This window comes from Phallusia mammillata, chromosome 6, assembly GCF_965637545.1.
Source record: "Phallusia mammillata chromosome 6, kaPhaMamm4.hap1.1, whole genome shotgun sequence".
NCBI lineage: Eukaryota > Metazoa > Chordata > Ascidiacea > Phlebobranchia > Ascidiidae > Phallusia > Phallusia mammillata.
In genome coordinates, this window is record NC_137257.1 from 26880873 (window position 1) to 26896197 (window position 15325).

General features: G+C 37.9%; 1 protein-coding gene and 1 long non-coding RNA gene across 3 annotated transcripts; one reads left to right on the plus strand and one right to left on the minus strand.

The window, feature by feature from the left end:
• Positions 1–305: 305 nt before the first annotated feature.
• LOC145233321 (uncharacterized) lies at positions 306–2908 on the plus strand. Of its 2 annotated transcripts, none has more exons than XM_080098032.1 (6): positions 306–567; positions 1205–1380; positions 1585–1648; positions 1781–1968; positions 2140–2200; positions 2392–2908. In XM_080098032.1, the coding sequence occupies exons 1-6, from the start codon at positions 329–331 to the stop codon at positions 2699–2701; spliced, it is 1038 nt and encodes a 345-aa protein (XP_079954158.1). In that variant the 5' UTR covers positions 306–328; the 3' UTR covers positions 2702–2908. The 2 variants fall into 2 exon arrangements, with proteins under 2 accessions (XP_079954158.1, XP_079954159.1); XM_080098033.1 differs by having other exon boundaries at positions 2460–2692.
• Positions 2909–4936: 2028 nt separating this feature from the next.
• LOC145234099 (uncharacterized) lies at positions 4937–7670 on the minus strand. The gene is made up of 2 exons (XR_013861273.1): positions 5905–7670; positions 4937–5486 (listed from the first exon to the last, which is right to left on the minus strand). It is a non-coding gene; the product is annotated as an uncharacterized LOC145234099 (long non-coding RNA).
• Between the last annotated feature and the right edge of the window lie 7655 nt (positions 7671–15325).

Consider the following 15325-nt stretch of genomic DNA (forward strand, 5'->3'; position numbering starts at 1 on the left):
ATAGCTTTAACCTCGCCGGGTCATTGCACAAAAATGTCCGTTGTAGACTTTTGTTGTACACTTAGACAAGCTCGCTTGTCTATAGTTCGTGCTTATTCCGCTGCGAGTCTATGTTTTGGTGGCAATATTTTGTTTGGCTTGTTGCTGTAACTTGTTTAATGGCATCTGGAAGTTTGGTGTTGAGTAAAAGTAATGAAATATATGCAGGGCTGGAAAAAACGGACAAAACACGCTTGTGTTTCTAATAACACTATTTCAGGGTGGCCTTGCTCAGTTTCAACAAATTTTTAAAATGTTTAGGGTTTTCGTAAAGTTTTAAGCGACAGCAATGAACAAAATACTTGCTGTAGTCTTGCTGGTTGCTTTGATGTTGTTGGAAGCGCAACTAGTCAACAGTTTAAACTGTGTTGTGGGAACATATCCACCTGGATTTAACAACGCAGAATGTCCTGCTTCTGCTACTTATTGTGGATTGACAAAAACAACTTTTGACAATGGCTCTAAGATATCTGCTGCATCATGCCAGGATGACCTCGTCGCATGCGATCAACTTTGCGCAGGAGTCCCGTAAGTATCAATTTCTATGATTCCAACTGGAGGTTTAAGTAAGTGAAATAAAAAAAAAAAAAAAAACACTTTACTTTAGAGTGACATGTTTTTAAAATGTTCAGCGGCCATCGGTTGATTAAAATGCTTAGTTGCACTTCACTTAAATGGCAGCTGTACATTTTTTGGATTTAGTGTTAAATAAAGCAGGTTTTATAGGGTTAAGAAAATAGTCATTGAGCTTGTGGGGGTTGTTTTAGAAACAATGAACCAAACAAGGGTAAGGAAATAAATGAAACAGATTGTTAAGAAAACAATGGCTAAACCAGCTACACATGAAAGCTTATTTGCCGTTCGCCTAAAGGGCTTAAAACAAACAACGGAATAATTGCAACTTTGCTAAAATGTCAAAACGTTTCGCACTGTGACTTTAGGCAACGATGGATAAGAATCGTATCAAAGCCATTTTGAAAAGCAACCATGGCAAGATATATCATCTTGATTTACTGAGAGACATATGACTAGTAATGAACTTCACATTTGGCAATGTTTATATCAAAACATAACACTCCATATTAGTAGAATGCCTATAATGACATTGTTGGATAATGACGTTTTCATATTCGTAGCAGGATTATTGACAAGAAGATATCTTTAGGAATTGTTGGTCAGTGTGTTGCAACGATCGGCCAAACTGCAACTACAACACCATTTATAGTATAGTTTATGAGGTGACTTGTATGACGGGAACAACAACAAATGGAACCCTTAGTGAGAAGAAAACATGTCAGGAGAGTGAGCTTTGCGCAAGGAGGGAAACCATTATTGATGGAGGTGAGGAAAGTTTTTTTTGGCAAGTGAATACATGGAATTCCGCATTTATTTATAAACCAACAGATGGACTAATTCTTTATTCATTTCTCTACAACTGTTCATAATATAGTTCAATTAATACTCAATTCAAAGTATTTAACACAAAGAATCGACATAAGGCAACGTTGTTAACTAACTCCCATTGTAACGTAGTTATGTTTGCAGTCACAACAACAACCGGAATGTGTTCGACAAAAAGAACTTGCAATATGCTCTGCAACAATTTTACGTGGGTAAATTTCGTGAATTTAAAACATTCTAGTCTGTGATCTACAAAGGTTTTTGAGCTTTTCCGAAAGCAAACAAGTTGGAAAAGATTGGATGGTTTGTTAAATGAAATCACAAATTTTCTTCTGTTCAGAAATTGTGTTTCGGCATGTTGCAATGATGCGGATGAGTGCAACGTTCGACCAGTTAGTGACATAAACAACATTGTGCATTGTGTCACCAAAGTCGGACATGGAAGTATTTACGGGCCCAACACTTGTCCTCCGGGCTATCGGTGTGGAAGAACAGAAGATGGGAACTTTCCATTTGGGAAGCTAGAAGGTTGGTCCTTAACTGAACCAACAAAATATGAATTAAATAACTGAAAGGTGAAATTGTTGATGGTGGTTTGTAAAAGTTGGATTGAAACGAGAAACAAAGATTTGTTCGTGAGTTGTCTGAAATGAGATTGAAAGTCGTTTGGTTTTAACCCAAAACTTCTTTCTGTTTCAGCAACCAAAGTTTCATGTCAGACAGCGGCTGCCTGTGATGCTGGACTTTGTGGAAACAGAACGTAAGTTATGTTTTAGGTTTAGAGTGGTCAAGAACTTACAGTAGCGACCTGAAGATAATTAATTAAACATAAACTGATGAGAGCGACCAACAATTGCAAGTTTTTCAAATTTTAAAAGTCCGATTTTTCAAAATATTATTTTTAGTTTAAGACATCTATTTTAATGAGTAAAATGCACGCGTTTTTTACAGTAACTGTGTGGCTGCCTGTTGCCAAAACGACGATTGTAACATGATGAGTGTGGCTAAACTCAATGTAGGGGTAACCTGGACAGCAACAACAACTACAACCTCAACAACAACTACAACCACAACAACATTTACAACCACTACAGCAACAACAACACCTACAACAACAACAGCAACAACAACTACAACCGATACAGCAACAACAACACCTACAACCACTACAGCAGCAACAACATCTGGTGCTAAACACGCAGCACAAACAAATATTTTGATGACAATGTGTCTTGTGGTTCTGGGTCGGTTTTTGATTTAACTAATGACACTATTGGTTGGTGTTTTTGTTACAACTAAACTGCGCATACATCTAGAACACGAACGGATCGAATTACAAACATTTATCAAAAGCATTACCACCAGTAAGATTGTGTATATAGAATACTTATAAGTGCCGTTGTTTAAACAATCGCTGTTGTCATCATCACTGCAGGTTGTAAACTAAGCTTGAAATAAATAATCACATTCACTACATGGATGTATAATGCAGTTCAAACAACCGTTCCTTGTGATCAAGTTGAGTTACAGGTATTTTCGTGATTAAGTGCAAAATGCATTAGTGTAGTCGTTTGTTCTCGAATGTCACTGGTAAGGAAGACGCACATGAGGTTTAGATTTTAACATATCTTCATAGGGTAAAGTTTGACGACAATTTGTGTCTGTGAAGTTTTTTCAAGGCAAATCAAGTAAGGTGATAATTTGTTTGTGTTTAAAGTTTTCAGTGTTTTTGCACAAGAAAAAAACTTACGAAATTTAATCATTAGATTTTAAATCAGAAGAGTTGATTCTGTTTGCTTTTGTTTTTTGCTTGCGAAAATATTTGATCAAATTTGTTTGCTCAATGTGCCATGGCGGTTTTATAAAGATTAGCATGACACGAAAACAAACTACAGTAAATTTGTTTCGTCATAATGTCTGTGTTACGAGTACGACTACTTGACTTACAGTAACCGAGGTATCATGTCAGACGACTACCGCCTGTAAAGATGGAATTTGTGATAACAAAACGTAAGTTTTCAAAAAATCTTTTAATTGCAATGTTTTTACCAAAATACTAAGAACTTTGTGGCAGTAAATATCTTAAATCATGTTTAGTTTCAAAAACTACGGAAATGGTCCAACTAACTATGTAACTTCCACTTTTACAGCAACTGAACGGCTGTCTGTTGCAAGAATGACGAACGTAACGCATTAAGTGTAGCTGATCTTTGCGCTTTCGAAACTGATGCGTGTAACTCCGGAATTGTGCCAAATACACCAACTCCTACCAGTACAGCAACAACAACAACTGCTACAGCAACAACACCTGCTACAATAAAAATCGTTTGTCCTAATCGTAGGAAAGCCGGCTGTGTTATAAGCCTGGCAACATAGCTTATATGTTTAAATAGATAACTTAATTCGTTTTTTTGCAGCTAGAGTATGTCGGCCGCTCTGACTAACTTGACATCGGTTTAACAATCAGCGCGACCCACACAAACTGCAAATTTCGCTCTGTTTATGATTTGTTTCAGCGCGTGCGTTTTGCGAGCATTCCATGATGCGACGTGTCTTGTAATTTGCCGCAGGGTAAATAATTCTGCTTTGAATTGGAGCTTAAATACTAATATCTTTAACTATAGCATTCATTAACCAGGGGCCAAAGCATACATCTTCTCTCCCCCAGCATGCGACGTCCGTTTCATTTTAACACACTAAAAGAGAGTAAATGCGCATAAACGTCACGCAGTTAGGAGGAAAAATGCGTCCGGTTATCGGTTTGATGATGAATGGTTTTGTATATGTTTAACCACGGCAAGATTTAACATTTTGTCCTCATCCGAGTAAACCGAGCCTTGTGCAAAGGACATTACATCCTGCTTTCTTTAGGTAAAACGTTCAGAGTGTAATGTGCAACTTGACGGAAATGAGTCATTGTCTGTGTTGCCATAAGGCTTGTTGGTATTCGCGAAATGACACCATGTTGGATGATGCAATTTCAAACCATGTGGAATCACGCCCCATTAATAGAAAAATAAAACATAACAGACTTTACAATGGTATGTTCTTACCACCAGCTCAGCCAAAGTACTTCACATTAACACTATAGAGCGAGAGCGACAGACCATTAGCGTCAGTATAACATTTTATATTTGAAACAAAAACATTCCGTTCGCTTATTGTGAAGGCATCGTAAGGTTTCTTTGATTTTTACCTGATTTTTCAACACTGTTAAATATTGGACTTTTGAATGCTGAACCACCGAACATAACCATGTAGCCGAGACTGATTTCCAGTCCGTTATGACAGCTTTACTTGTTTTTGAAAGTTTGATAAGTTTAGGAAAGGTGTGAAGATTAAAAGTAAATGGAATCCGACACGTGTTGTAGTATTTCTTACCGTTTTAGTGTTTATGGGGTGCGCAGATAACTTATTGTACAAAGTGCGCACAAAATGATAATACACCAATGTAATGTCTTGCTTCTTCGACTTATTGTGGTTTAGCTCAACCAGATTTTGACAAGGCACAACATCAAGTTTATTGAGCTTTTCTGGCAAATGTGTTTTTATTCCGACGTTTCGGCGTCCTATACAGGTCGTCTTTATCAGGGTAAATAACACTGAATGCGCGTGGTACAGTGCATGATGAACAAAGGAAAAAAGAATGAAACGCAAACACGTCACAACGCAACGAAAACACCGCGCGATAACGAATGACTGGGCTTCTAATCTTTGAGCAATAGCCTGTAGCACGTTGAAAGAATCAGGTCTGTTTAGTAATTTATTGTGTTGCCAAGTTGATGAATATTTCATGACCCAAGAAATAGTATTTTCCTGTAGTCAGGCCCCCAGGCCAAAACAGACGCCGCATTGAAATCAATATGATACCGCGTGATTGGAGAGGGCCGACTTCTTCGCGTCGTTGTTGGCAACATCCCGTTGATGTTCTTTTCGTCGGGTGTTGAGTGACCTTCCAGTCTCCCCGATGTATATTAACGGTGACTCGGCGCAGGGAATGGAATATACAACACCTCGTTGTTCAAAGTTGTTGATGGTGTAGTGACCTTCAAGGTAGACAATTAACAACACTGCCGTATATCTGACTCTAATAAACCCAACTACACCTAAAGCACGCAAAACTGGTTTCACGTTCCCCCATTGTATTTCAATAAACATGCATTTGCTTTAACATCTTTCCGCTTTATTACTGTAGCATTCTCCTGCATTTTTCCTTAGCACGTTTAATTGATTAAACACCATTTCATATTTATCGTTTTGGTTTCACATATAGTCATGTCAAATCTAAAATTATTTTTATACAGGGTCAACCTACTAGGTACTTAGAACGAATGTCATGATGGTTTTTTTATTATCAAGGTAGTTATTAGAAGGCCAATCTACAAGGTTCTTAGAACGCTTATAGCTGTATTGGCGTGAGCAAGGCCAATGTGATTTGACGTATAAAGACGATAATGTACTTACTGCTTGACAAGTCGTCGTCAGTATCGATAGAAATCGTTCGAACCTCCAGTAGCATTGATCTATCTGTAAAACTACACTCAAAAAACAAAACATTAAATCTGCAACTTTGCGACGCTAACTATTTAGAGCAAACAAACTGCCATGTAAGAGTATTAGTAATAAACCAAACAAGAATATGCTTATCTATGAATGATAACGGTGTGCAATTTTCTATGCCTTAATGACCAACTTTCGCTTGTAAGTCCATAGCGAGAAGCAGTCCTTATGTGCAAGGACTTAGAGACTATTGGGTCAGACATGTAGGTAGAAGGTAATAAAAATGAAATAATTGTTGCCTTGAGTGCAACGGCCCCAATAACTGCTGTACGAGAGAGACGAAGATTTCTAAATATGTAGGCAAGTAGATATTTTTTGGACCGTATTAAGCATAAAGGTGACATTTCCCAGTAAAAATTATAGTCAAAACATGGTACAGTTGCTGCATTTTAAGATTAGCAATCGCAAGGTAGAGATTAAAAGTATAGGGAGTAGGCAATATCATTATTAGGTAATCAAATTCGTCCGTAAACAATAGTCAATCAATAATTATACTTACCTGCTATCCGATTCTCAGATCGCCTGCGGATCTAAACAATCCGGCCTTTCGTTTAACGAGTTGCTGGAATCGGCACGCATCGACTACGACATGTTTATTGCCGGCGACAATTGTGTCCCTTTCCTTAAAAGACTGAAAGTTCGTTGGTTCGCTAATCAATGCGATTTGATCAGCGTTTTCAGCCAATGCTTCCATGGACAAACCGTAATCAGGCACAAAAAACGACTGGTTCAACAACTTTTCGGCAACCGGTACTACATCTTGGTTATCGCCCGGAGGAACCAAACTATCGACAGAGACACTAGGGCGCTTACTTTCCAACTTAACATCGGGAAGCGACTCTTGTACCTCAGCAACAGGGTTAACGCCAAAAGCCTGTATGAGAGCCTGTTTTACATCATACGAAAGACAACCACCAACAGCACCCAAAATGACGTGACTAATCCGTTTCGCTTGTACCTCGTTCAACGCGGAGACAACTAAACCCATTTTCACAGCGATTTAGTTCACCAATCCCAAAACTACGCGCAGGATAAACTGGATAACGAGGCGTAGAATACGGTGCACGCGGTGGCTGGTTCGATAACGATGCGGCCTGGGCACTATCTGAAAACTTGACAGAATAATTTGAGCGGAGCTCAGTCTCAGAGTAATACAATACCGTTGGTGCAGTCCACACAGACTGGAAAGGCGTGTTATAACAATGTGTCGCAGCGCTTACAGAAACGGGAACGAAGTTAGCAATTCTCTGCATCATTAATTTAGGCGTTATTAACAGCGATTCAATCAGAAGGTTAAATGCGCGGAAATCAATATCACGGCAGAGGGCGTCACCAAATTTGTACTGACCCCGTGGGTAGACAATTAACAACACTGCCGTATATCTGACTCTAATAAACCCAACTAAACCTAAAGCACGCAAAACTGGTTTAACGTTCTCCCATTGTATTTCAATAAGGCATGCCACGAAAGGTTAAACACGCAACACAAAAGTCACAACGCCAACGCGTGAGCTACACCAAAGCACGCTATTGTCTAATGAACTTGGTAACTCTTGGTAACTGATTTTTAGTTTAAAATACGTCGGTCTTTATAGAGTTCAGGTCACCTGTTGTTATGCCAGCGTAGTTGTAAAAACGTACGCCCGAGAAGATTAACTGAGTTCTAAACCGTAATTATTCTTTTGGTTGATTTTAAAAACGTCAACATGGCTGGAAGCCAAGTAATACGTGGGTTACTGTTAACAAGTTAAAAACGATACAACGATAGCCTTAAGCCAGTATATGACCATCGTGGTGATTAGAAAACAGGTTTAATAGCCGGTCAAGCTTTTGTGTAGAAAAAAGGTGAGGTTTGACCGTGACAAATGGCTACGTCACGACAATTACATACAAGTTTTGAAATTAAAAATCCAAGTCCGATGTATGTTGAATTAAAAGTCCAAGGTCCGATACAATGGGATTTCGGGTGACTTAGTAGCTTATGAAAAGTACTAATATATAATCTCTTCTAAAACACGTTTAATATAATATGCAAAGACAATAACATTAGATTACGACAGAGCGCTTTTCAATGTTCCAATACAACGCAACTTGAGATCACAACGCTACCACGTTTTTCCACCGCACTCACAACACTACGAACGACACGAGGCCCAAGCGAGAACTGCCTCAGATCGAAAACGAAACATGGCAGTCACAAAGTCACGTGATCTTTGGGTCCAATTACAATGCACAAGCGCGACACGTCGATTTCTAAATTATTGTGCGAGAAAGCAATTGATTAAGGAAATGAATAAAACTGTACATGAGAACATGTCAACACAAAAAAGTGGATTGCAAATACAAACAAACGCAAAGTTGAAAATAAAGCAACAAACCTTTGAAACCTTAACTATTACAAGTGCATAAATAAGATAACGAAATGCTGTGCAAGAAACAAAGTAGGCGAGTTCGCTTGTCTGTGGTTGGTGCTTATTCCGCTGCGAGTCTATGTTTTTGTGACATTAATTTCTTTAACTTTTTTCTGTAACTTGTGTTAAGCGTTAAGTAAAGGTAATGGAATATATGCATGGTTGAAAAAAACGGACAAAACACGCTTGCGTTTAAAATACTACTATTTCAGGGTGGCCTTGCTCAGTTTCAACAGTGTTTTTAATATATTTCGGAGTTTTAGAAAATTTTAAAGCGACAGGAATGAATCAAATACTTGCTGTAGTCTTGCTGGTTGCTTTCATGTTGTTGGATGCGCAACTAGTCAACGGTTTAAGTTGTTCTCAGGGATCAAGTTTAACCGGATATAAAGACGTGGAATGTCCTGCCTCTGCTACTTATTGTAGATTGACTGAATAAATTTCTAGCAATGGTTCTATAAGGTCTGCTGCATCATGCCAGGATGACGTGGTCGCATGTGCGGGGACGACGGTGAGCATAGAATAACAATTGCCCTGCAGTGACTATTGGTTTGGAAATGTTCTCCGGCGTCAGCTGAGTTTCTTGGGCTATGTTATTCTTTACTTGAAAGCTTGTTAATTCTTCTGCTTCTTGTGGCTCGTATCGATCGTCTGCAGTAGCGAGTAAGTTCATTATTACGATTCTTAACGCTTGCTGCTTAGAGCCGACATGATCGACAAAAGATCAATTTAGTTCTTGTCTTTTATTCTGGTTACGCAACACACATCAAGTCTTATTTATCTCAAGGAAAGGATACGGTGGGACAGAGAGAGATCAAAGATAAAACATTGGCTTTTGAACTGATACTCGTTTCTCGTGCGATCATTGCAAAACAGTACCTTCTTTTACTCACATCAGTTATTAGTTTGTTTTATATTAAACGCTTGCAAAGATATGGAGCACTGCAATGGATTGCACAACTATTTCGAAACACCCGGTTTACGCAACAGCCTGTCTTATGGTCAGGCTGTCGGAAGATATCAGGAAGACGGGAACATGTAACAACGACACTGAATATGTGCTTCAACAGTTACTGAATCATGAGAACCGACGGAACAGTAAAGTTACACCGCTCGATACCATATGTCGCAAAAGCAGCATATAAATTCCATGGAACGAAAAGTCATGGTTGCAAAGTTAAAATTTTCCATTACATCAGAAGCATTGTCGCATCTGGATTTCGATTTCTTGTTTGTCCTCCATCTTGTCAAATATCTTCATTGTTGAGTTCTTCCTCGAAATCTACATTAAAAAATGTTTTAAACTTGCAATATTTTTTTAAAGTGAAGTAATAGGTTCGAACCCAAGTCCATGCAGGAAATGTACCGTATCATGATACGTATGTTCTGTGGAACATTCTAATTATGAATTGCATAAGAAACATTTCGTTGGTGCAATACTCGACTGTATCACGACTTTAATTAATTGGTAATAATAAATGATAATGCAACTTTTAGATGTCGGACTTAGGTTTTACATTTTGTTGGTGCAATATTTAACCATGTTGAGCTTTATAAAAAAAAACGTAAACGCCTCATTTAAAATGTCGAAATCAGGTTTTAACAATTCTGAACCTTCAAGAAGATCTTCCAACATTTTCAGCTTCTTTTTCTCGTTGTTGCTTCTTTTAAAATCCCATGCTACAGTGATCCTGTGAAAATTTCACGCAAAATACTCGATTACTTTAAACTACAAAGACAACGTGCAATTGAAAATGTTTTAAGTCTTGGAAACATTTAGATCAGGGGTGTGCAACCTTTATCATGGTGCATCTAAATTAAATTTCCAGGATTAGATCGCGGGCCGCACCTTTATATAACACAAAATGATTTTAATTTATTGCATATTCTACCTGCTTTATTGTCCGGCCGCAGAAATAATCTGCTCGTATAATAATTAAACTCGTTTGTTAGTACATTTGATTCTAGTCGAATATTGTCAGGTAACAGAAAGCAGCACCGGGCGCATTAATCTGCTCGAAAATGTATAATAATTGGACTCGTTTGCCAGTACATTTGAAATCTCAGCGTCTCTGCTGGCCGCACATTCTTTAGTTAAGGGCCGCATTTGGCCCGCAGGCCACAGGTTGCACACCCCTGGTCTATTCCACCACATGAACTTACCCTCCGTTGACACTTCGAACTTTTACAGCCAACTTCGCTTTTTTTCTCTTCTTGCTGCATCCTGGATCAACCAAAAAATGGTGAATTAGGCACAATTTCAGTTTTCCTCCGAATGTTGTTCCAAATCTTTATCTCCGTCCTCATCCCAAGCTACGGAAGCTCTGCGCAAAGTTTCTGATCAGGTTTGTAAATATGTTTGAATTGTTTTGATTTGTAAAGTTTAGAAAATTGAGAAAACATAAAGCGGTAAGCAAATGTTGAAAACATAAACAGTATTTGAAGACTAGACTTTACAGCGGTAACACGAACTGGAGATTTGTCATTATTTCATTTCCTAAAACATTGAAACAACTTAACCACCAAAGGTTTACATAAACTAACTAACCCTCCATTGACTGAAGTAAAAGGTCCAACAATGCAAGTGGACATCAAACAAAACACGTACAATAAAGTCAGCCTGTACGTCTTTGTTTATATGATCTGAACCTATAAAAGTAACGTTTTGTACTTAAAGCTAAAAAAGCTAAACTGTCACAAATAAAACTGAGGCTTTCCTCCGCCAAATGCCCAAGTTAGAAATGCACAACAAACTTTCGCAACATAACGCAACTTTGTGTTATACCACGTCTGTATAAATGGTTGGAAGTCTACACCACCGCTTACAACAGCTGAGCGCGTTCTGGCTGCTTTGCGTTAGCTGCAGTGCGTTGGATATTTATCCACCATTTGTTCCTTTTGTTGTTTTCGCGCTTCATGACGTGCCGACGTTGCGCAGGATGACTGTTTTAGTGCATTTGTGTTGCTACGATTTCAACAAAGGGACTGAACTCCATTGAACTCAAACATCTCAAATCCTATTTATCGACCACGAAGCTTACAATACTTGCATGCGTGCTGCAATTTGGCATTGTTAGATTTTATTGAAGCTCAGACCAAAATCATCCAGCAACACAACAAGATACAAATCAATTGAAGTAGTTTTTTGATATTATTCCGTATTTGTTTACGAAACCAAACAAAAGTTCAAAATTTGAAGAATATTACTCCATTGCAAAAACATGAAACCAATCTGATTAACAAAACATTAACGGTGGATAAACAAATAAATCCAAGTGTAAATTTAAAAATTTCTGGTGTACCACAATTATTTTTTTCAGTTGGATTTATATTGTCAGAAATCAAATATCGAAGAGCTCTTTAATGACATCTGCCAAAAAGATGAAGAAATAGTCATGTATATAGATTTATTTCTGCTAAAAGCAATGCCCACCTTGCATCAATTCGTCCACATTTTGCTCCGAAATATGTTTAGACTTCTGATGTGCTTCTTCCCAAGGTATGGTGGTTCTGGGAACAAAATATTAAATCAGATTTACAAACACGTTTCTCTGTCATTGGCAAACACCAGATCGCAAAGTTGCATCTACATCCTAATTAACTGCGACCGGAAAAAGTCCGAACACGATTTGTCAATACAGTGGGATTTGGTTGCTACACATTTCAACTTCCTCGCAGCCTTTGAGCTAGCGAGTCAAAACCGAGCTATTTTGGTAAACAAATATTGCAAAGTTTGCACAAATTATGTCGCAACCGCTACAAAATACCCCCCGCCATGTTTTTGAGCACTGAGCAACATATGGTCATTGCGGGATTGGGCATGAAAGTGGAGCACAAGAAAATACATGTCATACACAACACAAAACAGTACATAATTAATCATTCGTTGATTTCTGTGCATTTCTGGATCAACTACTCAAAAATACATAAGTTACAGCACAAATACAAGAATTTCTTCATTAAGCATTGAAAACAGTATGAGCATATAGATTATTCACAAACAAACAACATTCGCTTTTACACCACACCAATTATCGAATTTGATTATCGCATTTCGAGCGTAACGTTTTGTTTCTGGAGATGGATTGTCTCCAGTCTTCAGACATCTGCATCGCTGAAATTCTGTGTCTGTCAGTATGGTGAATTTAAATGTCCTCTGCTCTTGGTCACAATCAAAGTTTGATGTCACTTCGTTCGGAAACAATAACATAGCAAGCAGTATACCGAAATAACAATGACATTTATTTCACACATACGTTGCTACGTTTTAGTGTGTAACAATAGGACATAGTAATTGCGGTAGAGCAGCGCATTTATTGCCTGAGAATCGAATTCATTATTATGTGTTACAATTGGGCAGGCAATAAACTTCGCAATTGAACCGGTAGTCTTGGCTGACTATATTTGATAAAATTGTACAAAAAATGAATATGTTCGATAAAGTAGAACATGAAATCAAGTTGTGATTGCAGGTTTACCCCCAATGCACCCCCAAGCTAGCCGATGTTCAGACTAAACCTAAAATTGAGATGGTACTCAGAAGTATATTGATGTAAATAATTATTTGCATGAAGTATAATAGTATTCATTCCTCGTGGGAAAGTAATAAAAAGTACGTACGTGTATCGAGCCATGCTCGGAAGCTACGACAAGCTTCGATAGTTCGTTCTTTTGTAATGTATAGTAAATTCGCCCAGTTGGCGTATCATGCAATACAGAGAGCGTCTAGTTGGCGTTTAGTAATGCAATAATCTTTCTATGAACCGAAATAAATAGTTGGATACTTCATTTAAAGCCAGCATTCTTAAAATATTTCGGAATAACGTAAGGTCAGGCGTCGAAAACGTTTTCTTTTGACTCAGGTTTTGAACCACTGATCTATTTGGTCAACCAATAGGATAAATCAACACAAACAAATATCCACCTAATTTCTGCTATTGTTGTATTATTCGTGTTTGCTGTCCCTAAATTCCAGCAGTCTCTGTCTTGGTGAAGGTGTAGATGCAGCGTTACAAACATTGATACACTAATTGTGCTCTCAACTTTTTTGTGTTTTATCACATTCGCAGTTTGCAAATCAACTCAAACTTACTTTGTCATAAGGTACGCAACATATATACTTTTTATTTTTTAAATAATAAGCATTGTTGCATCCAGATTTTGGTTTTTGTCCTTATTTTGTTAAACATCTTCATTGTTGAGCTCTTCTTCGAAATCTACAGAAAAATAATTTTGTTTTAAACTTGTAATATTCTGTTATTCGTGACGATGTGGGTTCGAACCCAGCCTGGTTTTATGAAGGAAACGTTACATATTAGGATATTCTAATTGTATATTGTATAAGAAACATTTTGTTGGTGCAATATTCGAATATGTTTAGTTTTATAAAAATTAATTGCAAACGCCTCTCTTGAGATGTCGAACTCAGGTTTAAACAGTTCTTAACCTTTGAAACGATCTTCCAATATTTTTAGATCCTCCTTCGCATTGTCGCTTCTTTCAAAATCCCACGCGATAGAAACCCTGCGCAAATATGACGCGAAATACTCCGATTACTTCAAACTACAAAGACGACTTGCACTTAATCATATTATAAGTCCTGGAAACATTTAGACCAGGGGTGTGCAATTTTTTTTACTGTAGGCCCAAAAACAATTACCGTGATTAGATCGCGGGCCGCACCTTTATACAACACAAGGTGATTTTGCTTGTGCGTACCAAATATGCCTATCTTGAGTTAACAAGTAAAATCCACATTTGATTCTAGTCGCATATTGTCAGGTCACAGAAAGCAGCAACGGGCGCATTAATCTGCTCAAAAATGTATTATAATTGTACTCAATTTTTGTATAATTTTTATGTAATAATTGAAAAATTGAAAAGTTTGCCAGTACATTTGAAATCTCAGCGTCTCTGCTGGCCGCACAACCTTTAGTTAAGGGCCGCATTTGGCCCGCAGGCCACAGGTTGCACACCCCTGATTTATTCCACCACATACACTTACCCTCCGTTGACACTTCGAACTTTTACAGCCAACTTCGCCTTTTTTCTCTTCTTGCTGCATACTGGATCAACCAAAAATGCCACCAACAAACAAACAACGAGCAACAAACGTAACTTCATTATAACTTCTGCTTAAAATCAGCTGCTATACAAAAGCATTATTCCTTACATACTTCTCGGAAACAAGCTTCGCCCTCTAAACCATTGATTCTCAAACGCGGCTTTCAGGGCCGCATGCGGCTCCCAACTACTTATTTTGCGGCTCGCACCAGACCTCATAAAACGACCAAAGATCGCTATTCTAGCTTTCAAGGTAATAATCTTTAGTGATTTACTAAAGGGTCTCGTTTTTTTGTGGATCCTTACACAATTAAAATAGTACTATTTGGCCCCGACAATAAAAAAGTTTGAGAACCACTGCTCTAAACCATGACAATGCGGCTTCAAAAAACCTCTTGGATTTATTGTTTGTCTTGGTAACATACTATTCAGGAAACCCGCTTTAAATGTAAAACTTTGAATGCAAACCAACACTTTCAAACCCTTACATTGTCAGCAACGTCTTCCACATTGACACTAACTTTGCAAATAAAATGTTGTTGATGTTAACGGCTCAAGCATATGTTAACTAGTAAGGCAACTGCGGAACAAGAACTAATAAACACTGCCAACTTCCAACTAACGAACTTTCCACATTTGCATCAACTCCGCAACAACAATGTAGACTTACTGCCAGATGTAAAGATTACATTCAATATAAATGTTTTTATGCCTGTGATGCACATTTACAAAACATCGAGCACACTTGTTGTTGTTGTTGTTGACTTTATTAAATTCAGTAATCTGTATTTAAATCTGTGTATCTATCTGTTTACATAGTAACAAAGCGTAAAATTAATAACACATAAAAC

What these genes read in the sequence shown, in the direction of transcription:
- LOC145233321 (XM_080098032.1), top strand. Translation starts at nt 329, where the DNA reads ATGAACAAAATACTTGCTGTAGTCTTGCTGGTTGCTTTGATGTTGTTG. An exon ending in CAACTTTGCGCAGGAGTCCC is followed by an intron (nt 568 to 1,204) that starts GTAAGTATCAAT and finishes AGATATCTTTAG; the next exon opens with GAATTGTTGGTCAGTGTGTT. An exon ending in GGACTTTGTGGAAACAGAAC is followed by an intron (nt 2,201 to 2,391) that starts GTAAGTTATGTT and finishes CGTTTTTTACAG; the next exon opens with TAACTGTGTGGCTGCCTGTT.